The sequence below is a fragment of the Aethalodelphis obliquidens genome, unplaced genomic scaffold, assembly GCF_003676395.1.
Source record: "Aethalodelphis obliquidens isolate GAN/ISIS:26980383/991018 unplaced genomic scaffold, ASM367639v1 scaffold4, whole genome shotgun sequence".
Classification (NCBI taxonomy): domain Eukaryota; kingdom Metazoa; phylum Chordata; class Mammalia; order Artiodactyla; family Delphinidae; genus Aethalodelphis; species Aethalodelphis obliquidens.
In genome coordinates this window covers 28,596,210-28,617,693 of record NW_020837948.1, presented here as the reverse complement: position 1 = coordinate 28,617,693, position 21,484 = coordinate 28,596,210, and the positions used below count along the sequence as shown (strand labels likewise).

The 21,484-nt window shown below is 34.1% G+C and overlaps 1 protein-coding gene across 9 annotated transcripts in view; it reads left to right on the top strand.

Annotated features, from left to right (window-relative positions):
* Positions 1-21,484, top strand: part of FER (FER tyrosine kinase) — a 457,443-nt gene that overhangs the window by 361,919 nt on the left and 74,040 nt on the right. For all 9 annotated transcript variants that reach the window (XM_027100276.1, XM_027100269.1, XM_027100299.1 and 6 more), the window contains one exon: positions 4,092-4,215. In XM_027100276.1, the coding sequence (XP_026956077.1) occupies positions 4,092-4,215 (124 nt within the window). The remainder of the gene's footprint in view (positions 1-4,091; positions 4,216-21,484) is intronic.

Here is a 21,484-nt window from a genome sequence, read left to right as displayed (position 1 = left end):
CCCCCATAATAGCTCTCTATAATTGTTGCTTTGATTACGATCCTATTTTAAATGTATAAGTGAATACAACTAAACCAAACTTCTCAGGAATAAATTGATAACCTAAAACACAAGGGTAATGAATTATACATTTTATATATCACTAGGGACTAGTATCTCTTAGTTTAATAACCTTTGAAGTTGTTTGAAGATAAACTAAGATCTCTACATGATTCAATGACAAGAAATCATTAGTGGTATGGCCCTGATGATCCCTTTTCTCAAATGACAAATTGATAAATTAGTATTCTTGTTTACATAATAACCTCTCCGAGTTTGTTTAATATGATCAGGTCCTCAGAGTCCCATTAATACTGAAAGAACGGGTAGGATCAGATTTTCACAGCACAGAGTAAGAAATCTTTTGAGAAAGAGCTGCTGAGAATAAAATGGTCTTTTATCCTCTTACTAAAAGTTGGCTGTAAACAAAATAAAGCACTTCTATTCATTATTTCCTAATTGTTCCAGACATTTTTATATATATATATATATGTGTGTGTGTATATATATATATATTATCTTTTTAATTCTCAAGGTCTTCTAATATAGATACTGTTTTATCCATAAGGAATCGTTGAGTGCCAATACGGGATATATATCAAAAAACTTAGAGCTTGTATTCGTTCACTTAATTGGAAACTCTAGAGGGAAATCACTCTTGAGGCAGTATGTGATCCAGTGGATCAAACATGTCACCAAAAAGTATTCTTTTTCCTTTACTCTTTCTGCTTTCCATAGTGATAGCTTCATCCCAAGGCTGCCAGTCTTTGTGGTGCTACATGCTGTCCTGTACACTTCCACTTGCAGAGAATGCTTCTTTCCTGGTACTTCTCTCAAAAAAAAAAAAAAAAAAAAAAAAGTTTATTTCACGCTTTAAAGTATCTCCTTGTATCTCAGTGGCCTAAATTAAACTATGTGCCTATCCCCGAGTCAGTCACTGGGAAATGGACTCCATTGATTGGGTTAAGCGAATCTAGGATCACCTTTATTGTTGAGGTGAGGTAAATACTTTCTAAAATGGGAGAAGGGCAGTCTCCTAAAGGAAATTGAGGTGAATGAGGGAAAATTGATGTGCGACAAACAACCAGTCCCTGCTACAACTCTTCCTTATTTTATATGCAAAATAACTTCAACAAAAATAATGATAAGTTGTAGTGTTTATTGCGTGTACCATGTGCTAGGCATATGCTTAGTGCTTTAGATACATTTTAGTCTTCAAAACCATCTTGAGAAATAAAAGGAATTAATCCTTACGGGTTTTTTTTTTTTTTTTTTTTGCGGTACGCGGGCCTCTCACTGTTGTGGCCTCTCCCGTTGCGGAGCACAGGCTCCGGACGCGCAGGCTCAGCGGCCATGGCCCACGGGCCCAGCCGCCCCGCGGCATGTGGGATCCTCCCGGACCGGGGCACGAACCCGCGTCCCCTGCATCGGCAGGCAGACTCTCAACCACTGCGCCACCAGGGAAGCCCTACCTTCCTAGTACTTTATCTTTATTGACTTGGCATCACTTTTCAGCCAATTTTTAATTCTATTTAAGTGTTGTCTTTTCTTTGTTTATTAATCTAGTGTGCATTTGTTCGTTTACAGTCTTATCTATTAAGGATTGCTTCTTTGCAAATTATTTTTTTAAATGATGCAGTTTGTAAGGCAGTGGTGTTACAGAAGCATCTATCAAGATGAGCTCAGAGTCTTAAATGTACTAACTTTTATTGTTGGAATCTAAAGAATTTTATGGCATCTGTCAGGTGCCATTGATAAGCGATGTAATGTCATCCTTTTCTAAACATTATTTTAACATTGAACAAGTACTTGAAAAGCATAGTTCTAACCATTGGAGAGAAGCTAAGGAAGAAATGTTTAAAATTAATAAAAAATTTCATGGGTAGCTTGTCTTCATGCTTTTTGAGGTATTATTACGTGCTAGACATCCTGTGGTGGGCACTGAAATTAGCATGCTGAACAACAGAAGCGCAGTTGTCTTCACAGGGTTTACAGGCTGGGCCGGGGATTGGGGGTATGAAGAGGATTATGTGAAAGACTAGTTTAAAAAGAGCAGGAGGCAGAAGGAAAAGTGCTGAATGAGAGCTAGTTTTGGAAAGAAATAATATTAGGATTCCGCAGAACACTGGGGTTATGTCATATGATGCTTTAATCAAATTGCAGAAAAGATTTTTTCATTTGAAAGTTATTCCGTAGCTTAGAAAAAATCTTATGTGGTTTCAAGACCAGAAGGGTGCACTTTTTCTAAACTAGGCCAATGTATATCTAACAAAATAACTAATATATGTGAATATTGGTCCAGGAAGTAACTTGAACTAAATATTGATTTCAAGTCCATTTTAATAGACATTTTTTGAACGTATTAAAGTTGAGAAATTAGTGGTAATTTTGCTGTTTACTGTTGCATTTAGGTGTTTTTGTTTTTGTTTCAGAAAATTAAGTCAAGCTTGATAGAAGCTATTTCAGTAATGTTCATAGTAATAAATTTGATATTCTCTTTAAAAGAACAGGAAAAAAAGTAAATTATCTGACACCATTAAGATTATTTTTAAAGCATATAGCTTAGTGATTTTGCAAATAGTCCACCTAAATTTCTGTGATACTGATTTGTGAATAGGAGAAGAGATTAGAAAAAGAACTTTCTAAGGAGAGTTAGGCAGTTGTTTATTTTCTAGGTATTCTCATTAAAGAAAAAGCCATTAAGTCTTCATCTCTAGAGTTGTTCTATTTAAGGAGGCCTAGATCCCTGGTGAAGAGGATGAAAAACATCAGGAAATGACAAAATGTTAATCCCTCTTGCAAAATTCTGGCTTAATATCGGAGGGCCTAATAGAAAGAGAAAGTAGGGATGACTGTTTTTAGAGAACATTCATTCTAATATACTTTAACTTGGTTTTGTTTTGTTTTGTTTAATAATACAATACATTACACTATACATTAACAAGGAAATTGTTTAATGCCATGCTGTTAGTGAATGCAGTCTAAGGCTACCCTATTTAACATGGTTGTCACTGGCCATATGTGGCTCCTGAGCTCTTGAATTTTTGAAATGTATCTAGTGCTTCTAAAAAACTGAATTTTGAATTTCATTTAATTTTAATTGATTTAAATTTTAAAATTTAATTTAATTTCCAGTAACATGATTCAGTTATTAGAAAAGGTTAAGTATGTTTGGAACAACCTAGGTATGTGAATCTACTTTTTTAACTGTAAATTTGATGAAATCTAAATACAGATCGAATACTTCAGATGGAAATTTGCATCTAAATTGAGATGTCCCATACATGTAAAATACACAACATATTTTAAAGACTTAGGATGATAAAATGTAAAATATGTCCACAATAATTTTGTAATGATGCATGTTGATTTAATAATATTTTATATATATTGGGCTAAAGAGAAAACATACTATTTCAGCCACTTTCACCTTTTTATTGTTGTTACTTTTTAAAATGTGGCTACCGGTATACTTAAAATTACTATGTGGCTTGCATTACCTTTTTTTTGGACCATGCTGTTTTATGGAGTTTCTCTAAGTCATCACTGGAATTCATTTGATGCACAAAAATGCAATCTGAGTCAGCAACTAAATCGTATCAAAATCGTAGTTTTCTTTTTTTTTTCCTGTCTGACTCTACTATTAGTGATGGTGTTGTTAATCATTTACTCTTTTAACTCATAATAATTGTAATCTTTTATTTGGTATTAGAGAAAATAAGATTTCTTAGAACATTTTATCCAGGCAAATTGGTGAGAAATTGTGACAGAGGAAAGTCTGTCTTTGTATGACTTTGGATATTATTATGTGTTGGGTAATATACAGTGTGAAGCACTTAAAGTACTTAAACTGCATCTAAGAAAATTCATGGTGTCTGCTTTCTAATAAGATGTGTTCTTTTCATATTTTCTTTTATCCTCACCTTAAATGAAATGGGCAAAAAGTATGGTTAAATGTGTAATGCTTTTTGTTCTGTCAGGTATCTCTAATAGGTGATAAATATGACTTTCATCATGATCTTATCTCATTGTTCATCTGTCAATTCTTCTAGGAGGTGATTTCCTCTCCTTTCTGAGAAAGAAGAAGGATGAAATAAAACTCAAACAATTAGTGAAATTTTCATTAGATGCTGCTTCTGGTATGGCCTATCTTGAGAGTAAAAACTGTATACACAGGTAAGGAGAATATTTTTTAAACATTTTCCAGTTTTATTAATAGGGTATTAGAAAACTGATATCCTTGCTATCATAAAGCAGTGAATTTCTTTCACAAAACGTATTGTCTTGTTGGTGTTCATATTTTGTGTGAAAGCATTCTTTGACAGTTGCTTACTTAGTTTACAGAAACACTTGTTTTCTGTCTTCCTGGGGTAAGTATACCTCATTAGACAATGACTTACTAATTAAAATTTGTTTTATTATAATCATGAATAGCATAGTGATAAGATATACCACAAGTTAGTCATATAAGCAGCTACAAACTTATAGCCAAATAAGATTGTTTCATGTGTTACTTATTCTCCTTTTTCAAAGAAATTACTTATAAAGTTACAGAAAATCCTACTAGTAAAACAATTCATGACAGTGAATTTGGCCAAGGATAAAAGATTTGAGCACACTAGTTATTTCAAAGGAGATTTTAGCAAACTTCCTCTAATTATATCAAGACCATCAACTTGGTTTTAATGCTTTATAGATTGTGGTTTTAGCTGCTTGTAGCTGAAAGTAATCTTTTTTTGCTAAGTGTGAATACAAATTAAGATCTCTTGCAGAATTCATGTCAGATCCTAAATATGGCTAAGTGTATATAAGCAAAATAAAGTGGGGGATTTGGTGTAGTTTTTATTTGCTTGAAACAGCACATGATACTGTGTACTGTGGGGAGGGTTCATTGTCAGATTGAACCATTGTGAACTTTAAGCTGGTTGGTTATTGAGGTATATTTTTCTCTCATGTGCTTCATTATGCAGCGTTTGACTTCATATTCTTGTGAGGTTGTACAACATAGAATTGCAGCAGAACAAAGTTATATGCACCTTAAATATACATTTATTTGATCTCAGTGAATACTTTTTACTTAATTCTCCCCAAAAAATTTTGCTTAGTGTTCAGTTTTATTCTGAAACTAAAATTATGACTTATGTTTCAAATATAGTTCAACAGTCACATGTGTTTTAAAATACATTTCAATAGGGATACTATTTTTCTGGAAATTAAAACAACTAAAACTAAGCTACTATCATATTCCTGTTTTACTTTCTATGAATATAGACTGTATTTACTTTCAATGATTGTAGATCAGATCACATTGTAATGTATATTTGTGAAGACTAAGACAATTGATTTTGGACAAGAATTGCATTATCACTAATTTCATTACTTCATGTTAAAAGTAACAATTAAGGATTTTGCCCTTTATTTAGAGAAAACCTATAATTTTGATTGCTCAGGTGTTAAAGCTACTTTGGGTATCACATTCTCTACTGCAGTTTTTATCGTGTCTCAGATTTTTTTTTTAACTCAGACTATTTATAGCTTTAAGCCATAATAAATACACATTCTTGAAACTGTTTTAATGTCAGTTACCAGTAGCAGTCTTTAATTTCTGGTGTGTTGTGGTTGAGGGAACTGTTGTTTCAATTTCTTGCTGCCTTTAGTGATTGCTTTTCTTGCAAATGGATGATTGTATTTTTTTAAGTGCCTCTATCATGAGAATTGAAACCATTCTAAATTGCCGATGGCAGTTAGCTTTTAAAAATTTATCCCACTTACAGAATCATAACATTATCTGCTGTAATTTTATCTTCCCATTTTGGTTTTTAAGAATTTTCATGCATTTCCAAATTTTTGAAAGTCAACCCGCGCTTGACCACATATCCTATAAGATTGTACATAGTCCTGTACTATTTGCCTGGGGGTAAGGTTTCTGATTGAACATCTTGAACAATGTTGGTGAGAGCAGGTTTGACAAATAAGTTTCAGTGCCGACTTTCAGTGATGGGTAGTGGCTGTCTGTGTTGTGCATTGAGAAGGATTCCAGGATCAGTGACAACGAGTCCAGTGATCGATTAGTCACATCTGTCAGGATGCTGACAGGCATTAACACAAAAACTCCAAATTTGTCATCTGTCACATAGAATATTTTCTTTTTGTCTTTATTTTCATAAATACATTTTTGATACAATTTTCCTTACTAGCTATATTATAACAACAATATAATATTTTTCTATAATCACTTCCACTGATACCTTCTAAACTATTTGCTATTGTTATTTCTCTTGTTAATCATGATTACTGGATGAATTTTATGATACCTCTAGCCAGTGATCTTTTGTTCCTCTTCAAACTTAACATAAATGTTCTTTTGGATGAATTCAATTTTTTTCTCTTCCTTTTTGGTACCTCACCAATACAGGACTCTATATTGAGAAAGTAAATCATTCTTTGTGTTGAATTTTTTATGGAAGTGACTTTTTTATGGAAGTGACTACAGAACTGTGTTCCTCTGTGTCATTCTGTGGAACTATTTCTGTGGTAGCAGTAGTAATTGCAGTGGAGTTTTAATTGATTTATATTTACTAGATATACTCAAGACATGTTATGTTTTTTTCTCCTAAGAAATATCATATATATATTTATGTAGCATAAATATAACATAAATATATAAATACTATATATGTATATAGTATACACTGCAGTGAAAAGTATTTTTCCTCATTGGAAGAATCTCTAGTAAGGTATTTCAAAATTTAATTAAAATTTCTAAAACGTGATTAAAAGTTCCCTTTCATTTTTCAAGTAATGAAGAAAGGCCCCCAAGCTCCATTCTTAACATCCCAAAATATATGTATGTCTATGAATTCTAAAGTCTTTGTCCTACAAATCAAAGCAAAAAAATTTAAATATGCTTTAAATTTTATATGAACTTATACATTTTATCCTGTTCACTGATTAGAGGTCACTGGAATTCAGAACTTGAAAATATTTCTAATTGCATCTCCCCAGAATATCATCTTAACTTTTGGGGGACGCATTCTCTTTCTTTAGCTTTGTTGTATTGTTTTGATTACTATGAGAAGAGCAGAGCAATGTTTCATTATAGGTAAACAAGTATGACAGCTATAAAATGGAAACAAATAATTGCATAAAGAAATGGCATGCTTTTTTTGGAAAGCGTTCTTGTTGTAATTTCCATTTCACTTCCAGGAGTGTTCTCTTGATACACTAAGTTTCTAATTGAAACTATTTCTGCTTATAGTTTGAGAGTGTTGGATATTTTGTGTTTCAGTTTAGTTGTAATCAACCCTGTTTTCTTTATAATTATTCTATAAGCCAATGTGAAATTTTCTTTCCTACTTGTACTTCATACAAATATTTGAAGTACACTGATAAACTTTGCAGGGATGTGTTTACTTACAGTGCCGTGTTATTAGATTGCTAGTTGTCACTCTGGAAGAAGTATTAAACCTGATGATTCTTGATGTTAAGTGGATTGAGGTTTGACATTATATTAGATTTAAATGGTAACGGTGTTTATGGTTTTATTGCTGATGAGTTCTACTACAAGATTTATTTTTATTTGGGTTTATTTTTAAAAATTGGTTTTGTGCCATGTATTTTATTTGTCCATGAAAAGTAAAGGAAGGATAAACTGTTGATTGCCATGTATTTGAGTTAAAGACCATAATCTATTGGGAGTCTTGGAAGCATTTGTGCATTTCATGATATTGTATGTCATTGTCAGTGCCAGAAAAGGTATCTAGGGAGAGATACTATAGAATATGATTTGTTTTTCTATTTTAACTCTTGTACTGATTCCTCTTCATTTTTGATTACTCTACCACAGTGATGTTTCTTTGTTATGGAGTAAGATTAATAACTCTACAAATGAAAATATATAAGACTGCAAATATTTTATTGTTTGCTAAATGTTTTGCTTATCCATTGAGAACAATGATATTGCTGGCACTTCAAAAACATGAACATTAGCTTATTCTGTGCCAGGATGAGAGCAATATGAGAATCATGATCCCTGCCTTCAAATGGATGTAACAGAAAATAATAATAATGAAAAGAGATAATAAGTTTAGTGACAATGTATACAAGATACCATGGGAGTAATATCAAGAGGGTCTAATATGACCTGTCAGTCTGGGAGCTATGGTGGGGAGTAATCAGGGAAAGTTTTGCAGATGATACTGTTTGAGTGAGACTTGAGTGTATCATTGAATAGAAGGAGAAAGAATTTTCTAGCTGAAGCAAAGTTGAAAGCAAAGTTATATTTTTCATGAGAAAGCATGACAATCATGGAACTACAAAGAGTATAATACTATCAAAATGGGAATACCAAGGAACGTTGGGCTGAGCCAGATAAACAGGGTCTTTCTTTCCAAGGGCTGTGTCTACCCTTTAATTTGGCTAAACTTGGGAATATCTAGCCGTACATTCAGATAATTTTAAGACAGTTAAAAGTCTGTGGTTTTTAACTGGAAAAGGAAAGTAATTTGAACAAAATTTACAGAATCTTGAAAAATATATAATCTTGTGAAAAGGTATAGGTATGGGACCAATTTTATTTTTAAGTTTCATTGGAAAAACAATTTAAGAAAGCTAAGATTGCCCAGAAAGGAACAATATTACATTTCACTTACATATGTTCCAGAAGAAGATTATTTCATCCAGTGATTTCTGATAAGATTTAAGCATGTGTACTTTTTAAGATAAATGTAAAATGTAACTTCTGTCTTATTTTTGTTGTTTGTGATTTCATATTTCATGAAGCTAAAGATTTGGTATGATATTGATCATTTACGTTTTTCCCTTGAAAATGGAAACTCTCTTGAGAGTTTATTTTTTAAATGCAACTGACTAGCATCTGAGTTCTTCCTAAACTTTGAATGTAGTGGAAAAGTATTCTTGTGCTTAATGTATCTGCATATTTTCTTCAGTGTTTTTGAATGCTTCATCTTTTCTGTGTCTTATGATCCTCCATATATTTAAAAAAGGGATCTTAAGATCAGTTTGCAGATTAAGTAATTGAGGCCGAGAAAGATTAAACGAAGGTCACCTAGAGAATTAGTGGCAGGGCCACTGTTAGGTCTTAGATGTGCTGACTTCATTATGACACATTCCCATTCTAGTGTTTTGTTCTGTCTCAATCAAGTATTCATGAGCCTAACAGCTGACATTTATTGATTACTTACTGAGTACCAGGAATTATGCTAATTAAGTGCTTTTGATTCAATATATGAGAACTTAAGCTTCAGGAGGGCAATAATTTTTACCTATATTGTTTACTTTTGGATTCCAAAAGCCTAAAACAGTTCCTGGCACTTAAAGGTGAATGAGTGAATCCTCAAGGCAACAGTGGGTACTATTGTTGGGCCTGTTGTAACATGAGGAGACTTATGGTTAGGGAGGTTGAGTATGTTGCCCAAGATCATATTAAAAGAAAGTGGCAGATCCAGGATGTGGATCCTGGCACTCTGGTTTGAGAGCCCCACTCTGAATCACTACACTGGACTCAGCTGCTTTCCATAAGAAATGCATCTTCTGACCAATTAGAAAATTCAGGGCAGAAGGCCAGCTGGTGTTTGGTGTGATGGCTCAGCTTATAATCAACATCTGGACTCTTTATGGTCATGAGTAAAAACAGAAGAGGATGCTGAAGCCTGTGAAATGTAATTTTAGAAAGACATACCAAGGTCTTTTCTGTTGTTTTTTAATGAACAGTTGCTGAAATGCAGCAGTATTTTGTTATTGCTTCTCCATTTAATTAGAGCTTGAAATTTTTTTTCATTTTTTGTACACTATTGTTTAGATACCCCCTTCTACTTTATCTGTTAATTAAAAACTCAGGATTAGCATAGAAATGTGATAATCTCAAGTTAGTTGACTAAGCATTTATGACTGGTTTTCTTGTTCTAACATTTGATTATAATTTTGAATATATTAAGCTCTACTTTTAGCTTCTAAACCAATTTTGCTACAGTACAAAGAGGACTGTAATTTTAAAAGTCTCAAAAATATATGGTCCTCCTCTAGTTTAACCTTTGTTTTTTTTCTAGAGCAGTTTGGTATTCACAGGAACACCTTTCTAAAAATTATTTATCCTGCTACGTTATTCAGTGTCAGAATTTCCTATCGCTAGTTTCATTCATTTTAATTAAAGGATTTTTTCCTAAAGTCACATCTATGTTTCCAGGAATGAAAAAGGAAGCCTTCTCTTATACTGGAATCAGTTAACACGTTGGGTTGAGTTAATGTACCAGAGTATCTAACTGCCTTCTTAGAAAACAAAAATGATGGATTTGGGGTAAAGGGTCAGAGAACGGATGAGTTTTGATTTATGGTTACTGGTAGGAAAGATGCAGCATATAGGATACTGTTCAGGAATTCAGCTCAGTCCAGTAAACGGAATGAAAGTCCTTGAGAGTGAAAAGAGAGGGGAAGAAGGGAATAGGAGTACATGAGCACTGTTTCATGGCTTAGTGAGGGCTAGCCTTGTCTTATGTTACATAGAAATGATAGAGGAAAATTAGCCTATACCTCATTCTCTATTATTTCTGACTTTTATTCACTTAATTACATTAAGTACATTTCTGGTTCAGAATGTCAAAAGTGATCTTTTACATTAAACAAACACAAATGGTTGGTTTACCATTTTCTCTTAGGGCCTATTTGATTACAAAAACAGAAATTGCTTAAGCTAATTTAAGCAATAGGAAATTTATTAGAAGGAAATAGAGTTATCTCACAGAACTCAAAAGACAGGAAGTTCAGCCAGCTCTGGGAGTCATTATAATTAGGAACTGGGAAGCAGGAACCAAAGCAGCATCTCTTTCTGTTTACCCTGTGTTCACTTGGTCTTTCATTATTTCTTCTTGCTATGTTGCTACTTCATTTCCCTCTTGCTCTGAAGACTACATTCCTCTGCCCCGATGTGCAAAGGTCCCTCAAGTGACATTCGAGTCACAACCTTCCAAGCCCCTCATCTGCAGATAATTAATTACTCTTTGAGGTCTCATTTCAAATTCTTGGCAGAAAGAATTGATTAGCCCAGTTTATATTAGGTGTCTAACCTTGTTTTAATCAATAACATGGCTAGACAAGGGAAAAGTAAGCAGGATGACTGTTACATAGATTTACAGGAGCCAGTTACTGTGTGTGAGGGGATAATTCTCAGAGGATGGGACACATACTGAGCAGTCTCCCTAAAAGATGGCTACCACGCATTCATTGAATGATTCCTATTGGGCAAGCACATTCATTATCTTATTTAGTCTTCATATTTCTATGACCATTTATCTCTATTTCACACTAGAAAAAAACTGAGCCATCAAAATAAGTAACTTGTCCAATGTCATACACCTGGTGAATGGATGACCCAAGTCTAGATCAAGTGAATGACAAAGGCTGTGAAACTAAGCAAAACACTTAAACTATGTGTTAGATACACTTTTCAGTTTCTTCCCTTTTGTGAATATAGGCAGCCATGTGGACATCTCTTGTATGAAGCAAATCTTAAAACCATTTAATAAATGCTGATTTAGAGAAAGCCTCGTTGTAGAGATAAGAGAGTGCTTTACAAGTCTTAACTCCATATTTTCCTGGGATGATTCATCCCCACCCAGTTCCTTGGTGAAGGGCTGGTGGGTTTACTCTTTCCTGCAGGTGGTCGTGCAGTCTCCTTGAATCCTAGCTCACACCACATCCATACGATAGACAGGAGATTAAGCCCAGAACCGTGGAGTTGGGTTCATGATTACCCCAGGCATGTGGGTAACCATTGGTTGAATTCAGGTTCTAAAGTAAAACCTGATATATGCTAGAGTAGCTACCTTTTCCTAATTAGTCTTGGTCAAATAGAAATTCTGGCTTCTGAGGAATCCATTAGAACATGGAACACGGATGACATAGAAACAAGGTTAACCTTCTCGCTTGCTTTTTTTGTTTTTTTATGTTTGTTTCCTACTCTCTGGCCTCCGAGGCAGGATCAGAGCAATCAACATATGGAACTAGAGAACTCAAGCCTGAGCCATTTACTGAGCATTGACTCACCTCACTAATATTGAGAATTACTTGGGGTTTTGTCCAATTATCTTTAAATATGTTTTTGATTTGATGAAATTCAAAAGCACGATGAGAAGGCCTTTTCATTCCCAGGTTTCCCTTTTCAAGTGTCTCTGTGCCAGTCAGACTGTCTGCCTGTGCACTGCCAGCTCTAACAGCCTGGAAGCCCAGCATTTGCCGAGCCGTATAACAGCTTCAGCATAGTGGCTAAGTCCACAGATTTGACACTGGAATGCTCTGTGTTTGAATCCTGGCCCTGTAGCACATCAGCTGTGTGACTTTGGACCCCTTCCCTGCCCCCACCTCAGCATTCGCTGTAACCTTTACCCTGCTTCATTTTTCATCAGTCCTGATCATGACCATTTATATCTACATATGCAACTATGTGTATATAAATATATGTATAACAGTGGTACATGTAGACATAGAAACCATAAAAAAGTACTGGTTTACTTTTTATTGTCTGCCTCAACTAGAATGTAAGCTCCATGAGGATACTGGCTTGATCTTGTTCATTCCTTGATACAGAGAACAGTTGCCAGTATCTAGTTTTGGTGCTCAGTAAAAGTTTATTGAATGGATGAATGAATGAAGTTACCTACTATACTTTCATCTCTTCCAATATAAATTGAAGATAATAATACTCTTTCTGACACACTGATTTGGGTTAGACACTGCAAGGCTATTTGAGTAGGAAAGGGATATCTCCAAGCTCTCCAATAAGAAATATCCCTACAGCATTTCAAGAGGCTCACAATTTAGCAGGAAGAGACGACTCATGTCCATACCACTGTAAGATTACGTTCAGTTGTCTACTTAGCCAAGGATGCAGAAACTTTTCAGAAGATGGCCACGTAAAGCAAAAGCAAATGCAGGATATCTCAGTTCACTTGACCGTGGTCCCCAGAGTTTCTAATGATGACACTGTCTACATAGGATAGGGCCTTGTTGAATCTGAGACACTCATTTTCTTACTAATGGCTGTAATGTGGAGCTTATGACACTATTCACAGAGTACTTATACATCTGTGTGATTTTGTTTAATGTGATATTTTAAACATTGGGCTCTATTGGTTCTTGTTGCTGTCAACAAGTCCACATCCTCACCCTGAAGAAAAAACAAAATTAAAGCCTAGGAATCTCCAGGTGGTTCATCTGTATCTCCAGCCCATTTCACCACAATTTGCTACCTTACTTTCATTACCCTTTTAGCTATGTGTTTCCAGCCCTGAGTATGTTTGGGCCAGACACTCTTCTAGATACTATGGCTACAGCAGTATAGGGGAGGATAATAATTTTCCCTCTGCCCTTCTAGGTTCTTGGCTGAGACTCCTGTAATGAAAAACAGATCAACAGGAGAAAAACAGAAGTTTAATAAGAAGTACACCTCCTGTATACATGGGAGATACCCAGGAAAACTGAGTAACTCCCTGAAATGGCCCAAGCCACCACCTTAAATACCACATCCAGCTAAAGACAAAAGAAAGATGTTGGGGAAGAGGGGAGGCCAGTTATAGGGAGTTACCAGGAAAAGCACAGTAAACAAGGGTAAGGTTGTTATGCAGATTTAAGTTGGTGTTTTCTCCACTGATGAGTTTTTAGAGATTTAGTCATCCCTCTCTTCCTGGTAGAGAGGGAGACACCCTTACAAATGGAAATTTCCCTTAAAAAGGGTAACTACTCAGTTCTCAGAGCTTCTCCTGTGTCTGCTCAAATAATCAGCTCAAAGTAATCCTTAAGCCTAAAAGGTGTATTTTGGGGCTGCAAATTCTGCTCCCCCCTTCAGTGGCAAGTAAACAAAACTCTGCCCTTACGGAGCTTATGAAAGAGAGGGGAAGCAGATAATAAATGCACTTAAAAAAGAATAAGCAAGTAAATATAAAATATTCCACATGGTGAGAAATGTTATAGAGAGTCACAAAATAGGATTAAAGGGAATGGGAAGGTAGGGGCAGGCACTGTTTTTTTTTGTTGTTTGTTTGTTTTTCTTTCTTAGTGGTACGCGGGCCTCTCACTGTTGTGGCCTCTCCCGTTGCGGAGCACAGGCTCCGGACGCCCAGGCTCAGCGGCCATGGCTCACTTTTTAAATTAAAAGCTGTGTAACCATTTTATGGTGTATGTAAAGACTGAAGTTTTAATACTTCGATCAATGACTGCTAGGCAAAAGAAGGTTAATTTACATTTTCACCATTGCTTCTTTTAGCTAAAGAACATTTTAATGTTTCAGTCATCTCAGAACATCTCAGTCAGTATCTGTATAAGCCCATAAGTTACTCTTGTGGGCTTATGTTAACAGTGATATTGGCCAGAAACCTTTCAAAGGAACAGAAAACTAGGTGCTTGGCAGTTTCCTTTATCCTTGTTATAATAACCAACTTGAAAGCTTTGAGAAACAAAATGCAGGGGGAAATTATTAGCAGTATTCTTCCATTCAGTGGCTTGTACAAAAGACCAATAATTCATATGGAGTATGAACACCTTGAGCACTGGTGAAATGGAAGACATTTTTCATTAGATGCCTGTATAAATTCCTAAAATTCACTGTGTGGATTCCCTTCCCTTCCTCTGTGTTCAGAAAGGCATCAGTTTTCCTTAGAAACATAACACCTGTCATCTGTAAGATTTTGCTCTGTCCTTTCTTACAGACATTTTTGTTGGTGGTTTTCTTTACCGCCTTCATTGATGGACAGCAGCCTTCAACTGAGATCTCAAAACTGTGACTGAGCCAATTACTTAACCTCTTGTGGGAGAAAAGCATTTAATAGGAAGAAAATATAAGATTAGAAATGTGAGTTCTCCTTTTAAGACAAGTTGACTACTACTCAGTAGGGAAAGTCTTAAATCAAATATTTTTTTTTCTTTCAGTAAACTTTACTGTTCTCAAGATCCTAATACCTCAGGAGATAAATATTTAGAATTATTGCCTGTACTTTCCTCGTATATATGTTAGAACCCTATATACAAAACAGTGGATTCAAATGATTTGTGAACCATTGTTTGGATAAATATATAACCATAAAGTAAGAAGCACTGTGAAAGTAGTGATTTAAACATCTTATAAATGCATACAAAAGACTTTATGTAAATAAGTTTACTAAGTTTTTCTTAGAGGTGAATTATATTCAAAGACTATAAAAACATCTGCAGTTCAGTTTATTGTCTCCTCCTACTACAGTCAGATTTTTTAAATAACATAACAGCCCCCCCAACTCATATAACACAGTCTGTAAAAGTGGGATAATAGCAGTACTTATAGAATTTTGGTGAACTTTGTGTTTAGCACAGTGCGTAGAATATTCTAATCACTCCATCAATGTGAGTTAGTATTAGTAGTAATAGTATTGTTTTCTGAATGTTAAAGTAGCAGACAGGAACTACTGGATTTTTTTTTTTTAATCTCTTGATGTACTTCTTCTAAAATCTGATATTCCCAAGTGTTTTATATTATAAATCATCTCATGGAAGACTTTGTTACTTGAGAGGTAGCAGTTTTAGGGTAATAGCATCCACACATTGTCCTTAATATCCTTGTTCCTAAATTGGAAATTCTTCTTAGGCATCATCTCTAGGACTCCTTGTTCTTCTGACTTGTCAGAAAGGATGAAACAGTGAGGGCTCAGACCGCTACATCCAGGGATGGCTCATTCATTTCTTAGTGCTCAGAACCTCATATCTACAGCTGTTGTTTCTTTCCTGATGCAGCCAGTAATTGACTCAGTTCCAGAAACTATACTTTCAGTCTGAGAGACTCCCTGACCTTTATTGAATTCTCTATGGAAAACTACAGTTATGTGCTTGGAAATAATTGCTGATGTACCTTTAAAACACAGAAAAATACCTCTAAACAGCCACCATGTGGTCTAGGATAGCTACTTAAGTCCAAAGGAGACTTCCTCTCCCCCTCCCTTGCACCCAGTTGTCTAGTCATCTGGGCCCCATTATATGTGCATTCTGAGGTAAAGGCCCTGCAGCTTCCCACGCTTGCTAGATCTTAAAGCAGTCCAGCTCCATTCCTCTTGGAAGGGCTAGAGCAATAGGAGCAGTACTCCCTTGTTTTTATCCTCTGTTTACTTATTCACCTTAGCCATTATATATGGAACTACTACACAGAAGGTGCTTGAAGAAAAGAGAGTTTGAGATCTTGATTTCAGAGCTGTGCCCATCAAAACCCAAGCATAGACAGGAAAATTTTCTAAGTCAAAGTAATCGGATAATTTTCATTTTCAATAAAGGGATTGATTAATGAATCAGAATTCACTGCCTATGCCATTTCTCACAGCTATGAACTTACAGTGAATAAAGCAAACCTCCTCCAACCTACTCTCTACTTTCTTTCATCTTGCAGACACTGGAGTCTTTATTTTGTGCAAAGCATTGTATTAGGTACTGGCTGTATCACTCCTTGTAATTATATAGCTTATAATCAGGTACAGAAGGCAGATAAAGAGGTAAACACATAATTAGGTATTCACTAGTTGTGATAAAAGCTGTGATGGAAGCAAACAGGATACAATGATGAGAATAAATTGTATGGAAGTGGGAAGGGAAAATCTTCTTACATGGGGAATCAGGAAAGACTTCTGAGAATTATTCATTTTGGTGAAAACTGAAGGAGCTAGCAATGTGAAGACTGGGGGGAACAGGATCCCAGGCTCTGTTTTGAAAGGTCGCTGTGGGGTCCACCAGCCAGCAGAAAAGATTATAATAGACTCTTACCCTTTCACATACTTCCAACACATAGAAACCTATTAATAACCCCTGAATTCTTAACTGGAAAAATTCTGAGATTATTTTTTTACAGTGTTTTAAGTATTTATTGGCATTTATTATATGTACTTCCATCTAATCATGGTTTATCTTTCAATGTCATCACTTTGGGGAAACAAGAAGGCTTTGTCACACATCTGTATTGAATGCCAGTACAAAATTCTAGATACAGATCATTTTAAGGTTATCTGCCTTTGGGGATTATCTCTGCTGCTATTTATTACAACACATAATGAAGACTTGTATATATATTGTGTGTTTGTGATAGCTAAAATAATAATAAATTATTAATGTTAATCTGTACAAAACATACTTCAACTCTTTTTACATTTTCATTTTTATAGATTACTGTTTTAAGAAAGGTATTCCTAATTATATTAAGAATCATAAAAAGTAAAAATATCCCTCTTGTTTTTATGTTCAAACTTAATTTTTACATTTCACTTGGGACCCAGAATCAGCCAGTACTTTCAGAAGTAGGCCCCTGAAATCAATATATATGTTCTCTAAATAACAATTGTTATTTCATAATAGCATGGACCAAAGAACATATATTTCCTCAGCCTCTCCTTCTCTACCCAATTATTGGTCACACACATCTTTGTCATACCTTTGTGAGATATACAAGTTTTTTTATGAGAGAAATACAGGTAACTGTTTCTTAATTATGAAGTAGTATACTTTAAGTTCCTAGATCCTCAAGGTATATTTTTTACATGTAATCATGAACTTTGGCATATTGTGAATATCTGTGACCACTTTCAGTTGTCAGTTTCGTAGGCATAAAATAACAGTCTTCATCTTAATAAGGCATTCACAGTAAACACTTCTAGTATCAGTACGTGATTTTAGACTGTTGTCTTTGGCCTCGTTAATAATTTGATGATATTTCTAAATTCATATTTTGGAGTTACTTAATAAAAAGCAGGAAAATTACAGTTAGGATAGTTTGTCATCATTTGGGTGTTTGCTGCTTTATGGTATGCACTTCATCATGTGTGTAATCTGTAATGCAGCAATGCAGAGTGAGGATTATAAGTACTATGCTGCCCACACTAACATTCAGCAATACCTATAGGTTAATCAAGCATAAAGTTCTAAAGTATGTGGATGGCAATGCATTAAAATAATGAATTCACATGTTATGCAAATAAAATGGATTGTAATTTTTATTTTAATATCTGGAGCATGCATTTAATATACTTCCTGTTAAAACTGAAATGTAGTTTTTCTTTGGAAACTTTATAAAATGATTCTAAAGTATATATAGAAAGATAAATATGCCAAAATAATGAAGAAAACATTGTAAAAGCAAAAAGGATGAAGAAGTTTCCCATTTGTGTGTTAAAACACTTTATAAACCTATAGTAATTAAAACAGTAATGTGTGGGCATAAATGTATACAAAAATATTGGGAAAATAGAATATAATGTCAAGAAACAGACTAAAGTATAGATAAAGATTTGGAGTACAATAAAAGTGATATTGTAAGTTAGTAGGAAAAAATTTATTTTAATAAGTGGTGCTGAAACAATTAGCTAACTATTGGTGCTAGGGCTGGGATGAGGGCAGAGGAATAAACTTAAATACTCACACTTCATTTTATTACAAAATGAACTCCAGATGGAGAACCTTAATAGTCTGTTAAGGTTAAATAATTATTATTGGAAATATGGAAATTTTATAACTTAAAAATTAAATGATATTTAATATGTACCTTAATATTCTCATTAATTCTTCTAAAACCTTGCATATCTATGTATACTAACTTGGTTTTTTCTTGTTCTGTTTAATGCTAAAAGTGATATATTAAAGTTCTCTATTATTTAGTAATTTTTTCAAGACCTCCTTGAATTTCAAGCCTCTTTGCCTTTTATTTATTGCCTGTTGTGTACTTCCACATAGCAATCAACCAACCACTGTTACATGGAAACCTGGAAGAAAAGGTTTGAAATAGGTGTGGTAAACTAAATCTGAATATTCCATAACATATAAAGAGCTCTTAAAAAGCAATAAAAGAGCAAATAGAAAAATGAACAGGCAGTTAATTTAGGACATGAACAGGTTTATTAATTTCTAATAAACATTTGAAAATGAAGAAATGTAAATTTAAAACAATGAAATATTTTCTGCTATCAGATTGGTAAAGATTTTTTAAATCTTTAATTCTCATAATTAATAAGTAACGAAAAACACATTCTCATATGCTCTTGGAAGAGGTATATATTGGTACAAGTTTTTTGGATTCAAGTTATTAAAATGTACTAAACATCTGTAAGAATGCATACCCTTTGACATAGCAATTCATCTCTTAAGAATTTACCTCAAGGGACTTCCCTGGTGGAGCAGTGGTTAAGAATCCTCCTGCCAATGCAGGGGCACGAGTTCGAGCCCTGGTCCAGGAAGATCCCACATGCCGCAGAGCAGCTAAGCCCTTGTGCCACAACTACTGAGCCTGCACTCTAGAGCCCACGAGCCACAACTACTGAGCCCACGTGCTGCAACTGCTGACGCCCACATGCCTAGAGCCCGTGCTCTGCAATGAGAGAAGCCACCACAATGAGAAGCCCGTGCACCACAATGAAGAGTAGCCCTTGCTCGTCACAACTAGAGAAAGCCCACATGTAGCAACGAAGACCCAATGCAGCCAAAAAATAAATACATAAAATAAATAAATTTATTTAAAAAAAAAAAGAATTTACCTCAAATCAGTAATCAAAGGAGACATAAAAAAATGTTTTGAAAAATATACAGTTTTGGATTGTCTATCATATCATTGTATATAGTAGCAAATTTTGGGAAACATCCTAAATCTCAACATATATGAGATTCTAATTTTACTATTAATAGACATAATCACAATACTAAATAAAGTATCTAATTTTATAGAAATAAATTTGTATTTCTATATGCATAAATATTGATACTTTAGGACATATAGCAATGTATTAATAATTGTAGATAGGTTTTCTTTTTATAAGTTTATACTTATCTCTGCTTTCAAAATGATTCAGAGTGGACATACTTTACAATTAAAAAAAAAATGAAGCCATCTCCACATTTTAAAAATGATGAAGAAGATGATTAAAGATTTTATACTGTAGTAAATATCACAGTTAAAATATATTTGTTTAATAAGAAATTTGACATTTAATATGAGATTTACGTATTTGGTGAACTTTAATTGATTTTTTTCACATTTTGATGCTTAAGAGAGATCAGTTTTCCCCTGAGGAGACTTTTTTTTATATTCCTTCCTCTCTTTACTGTACTATCCTAGCACTTATCAAAGATGACAAACTATAGTCCTCTGTTAATTTATCTGTATCTTCTATTAAATATATCCAATGAATATGTAATATGAGCCACTATGCTATTTAAAATATTCTAGTAGCAACATTAAAAATGTAAAAAGAAAAAGGTAAAATTGATTTAATAGTATAGTTTATTAACTCAATATATTAAAAATTTCTTATTTTAACATGTAATTAATATAAAACATTATTGAGGTATTTTACATTCTTTTGTTTGTTATACAAGTTTTCAAAATCCAGTGGGTATTTTATACTTAAAGCACATTTCCATTTGGATTAAGTGTGTTTCAGATGTCACATGTGGCTAGTGGCTACCATACGGACCAGCACAGCATTAGAATGTTAATATCTTTGAGGACCAGGGCATCTCTTTTACTCTTATATCCCCAGTGCCTAATAAGTGTCTGGAACTTAGTAAGCACTTTTAATATTTGCATCTACTTCTGCAGAGTTTTTTCTGCTACTCCTACCTCTGTAGTATCACTTGCTCTGTTGTACTTTTCATTTACATGCCCATCTCCTGTAATAACTGTGTGTTCCTTAAAAGAGCAACCATGTTTTATTCAACTTTATATGCCTGACATAGTAGATGTTCCATACATGGTTATTGGAAGGGAGTTCGGGAAGAAGAGAGAATTTTTTATTACAAGAACTTTTTTTTCTGGTAATTCAGTCTCTTGAAATATTATATGTTAAATCTCAAAACGTCAAATAGAATTATATAGCATTGAGCAATAGAAATTGAAAAACCTCAACTCTTCATTTACTGGGTCTTTAGATTAAGCCATCCAGAATGGTTGATCACTGATTTTCTTTTTGAAGATCACTATGGTTTAGAGCTTCAGTAGCCTTACTTAATATAACTCTGTCCCGTGTTGAATAAAGTTTATAACTACAGAGTTCTTCCCTGTCGATCCTAATAATCCCTTGCTGTAACATAAGACTTTTTTCCTGTGATCCTCAGTGGAGGCGGACAACAGTTGGTCAGCATTAATCATAATGTGAGCTTTCACATTAGTAATGTTACTTATTATATTTTCCTTCAACGTTCTTTTTCTAAATTATTGAACACCAATTTTTAAAAATTTACATCAGAATTTTAAAAATATATTTTTCTAATAGAAAAGATGAGATCAGTAATGTGTTTATTTATTGGGTTTGTGAGATATCTTTCACCACATAAATGATGTTATAAATACCACTGGTGAGCACTTGTCGACTGTCAGTAATAACTAAACAGCTATCAAATGCCAATATGGTGTTAATTGCTAAGAGCAAGAAATAATCTAATT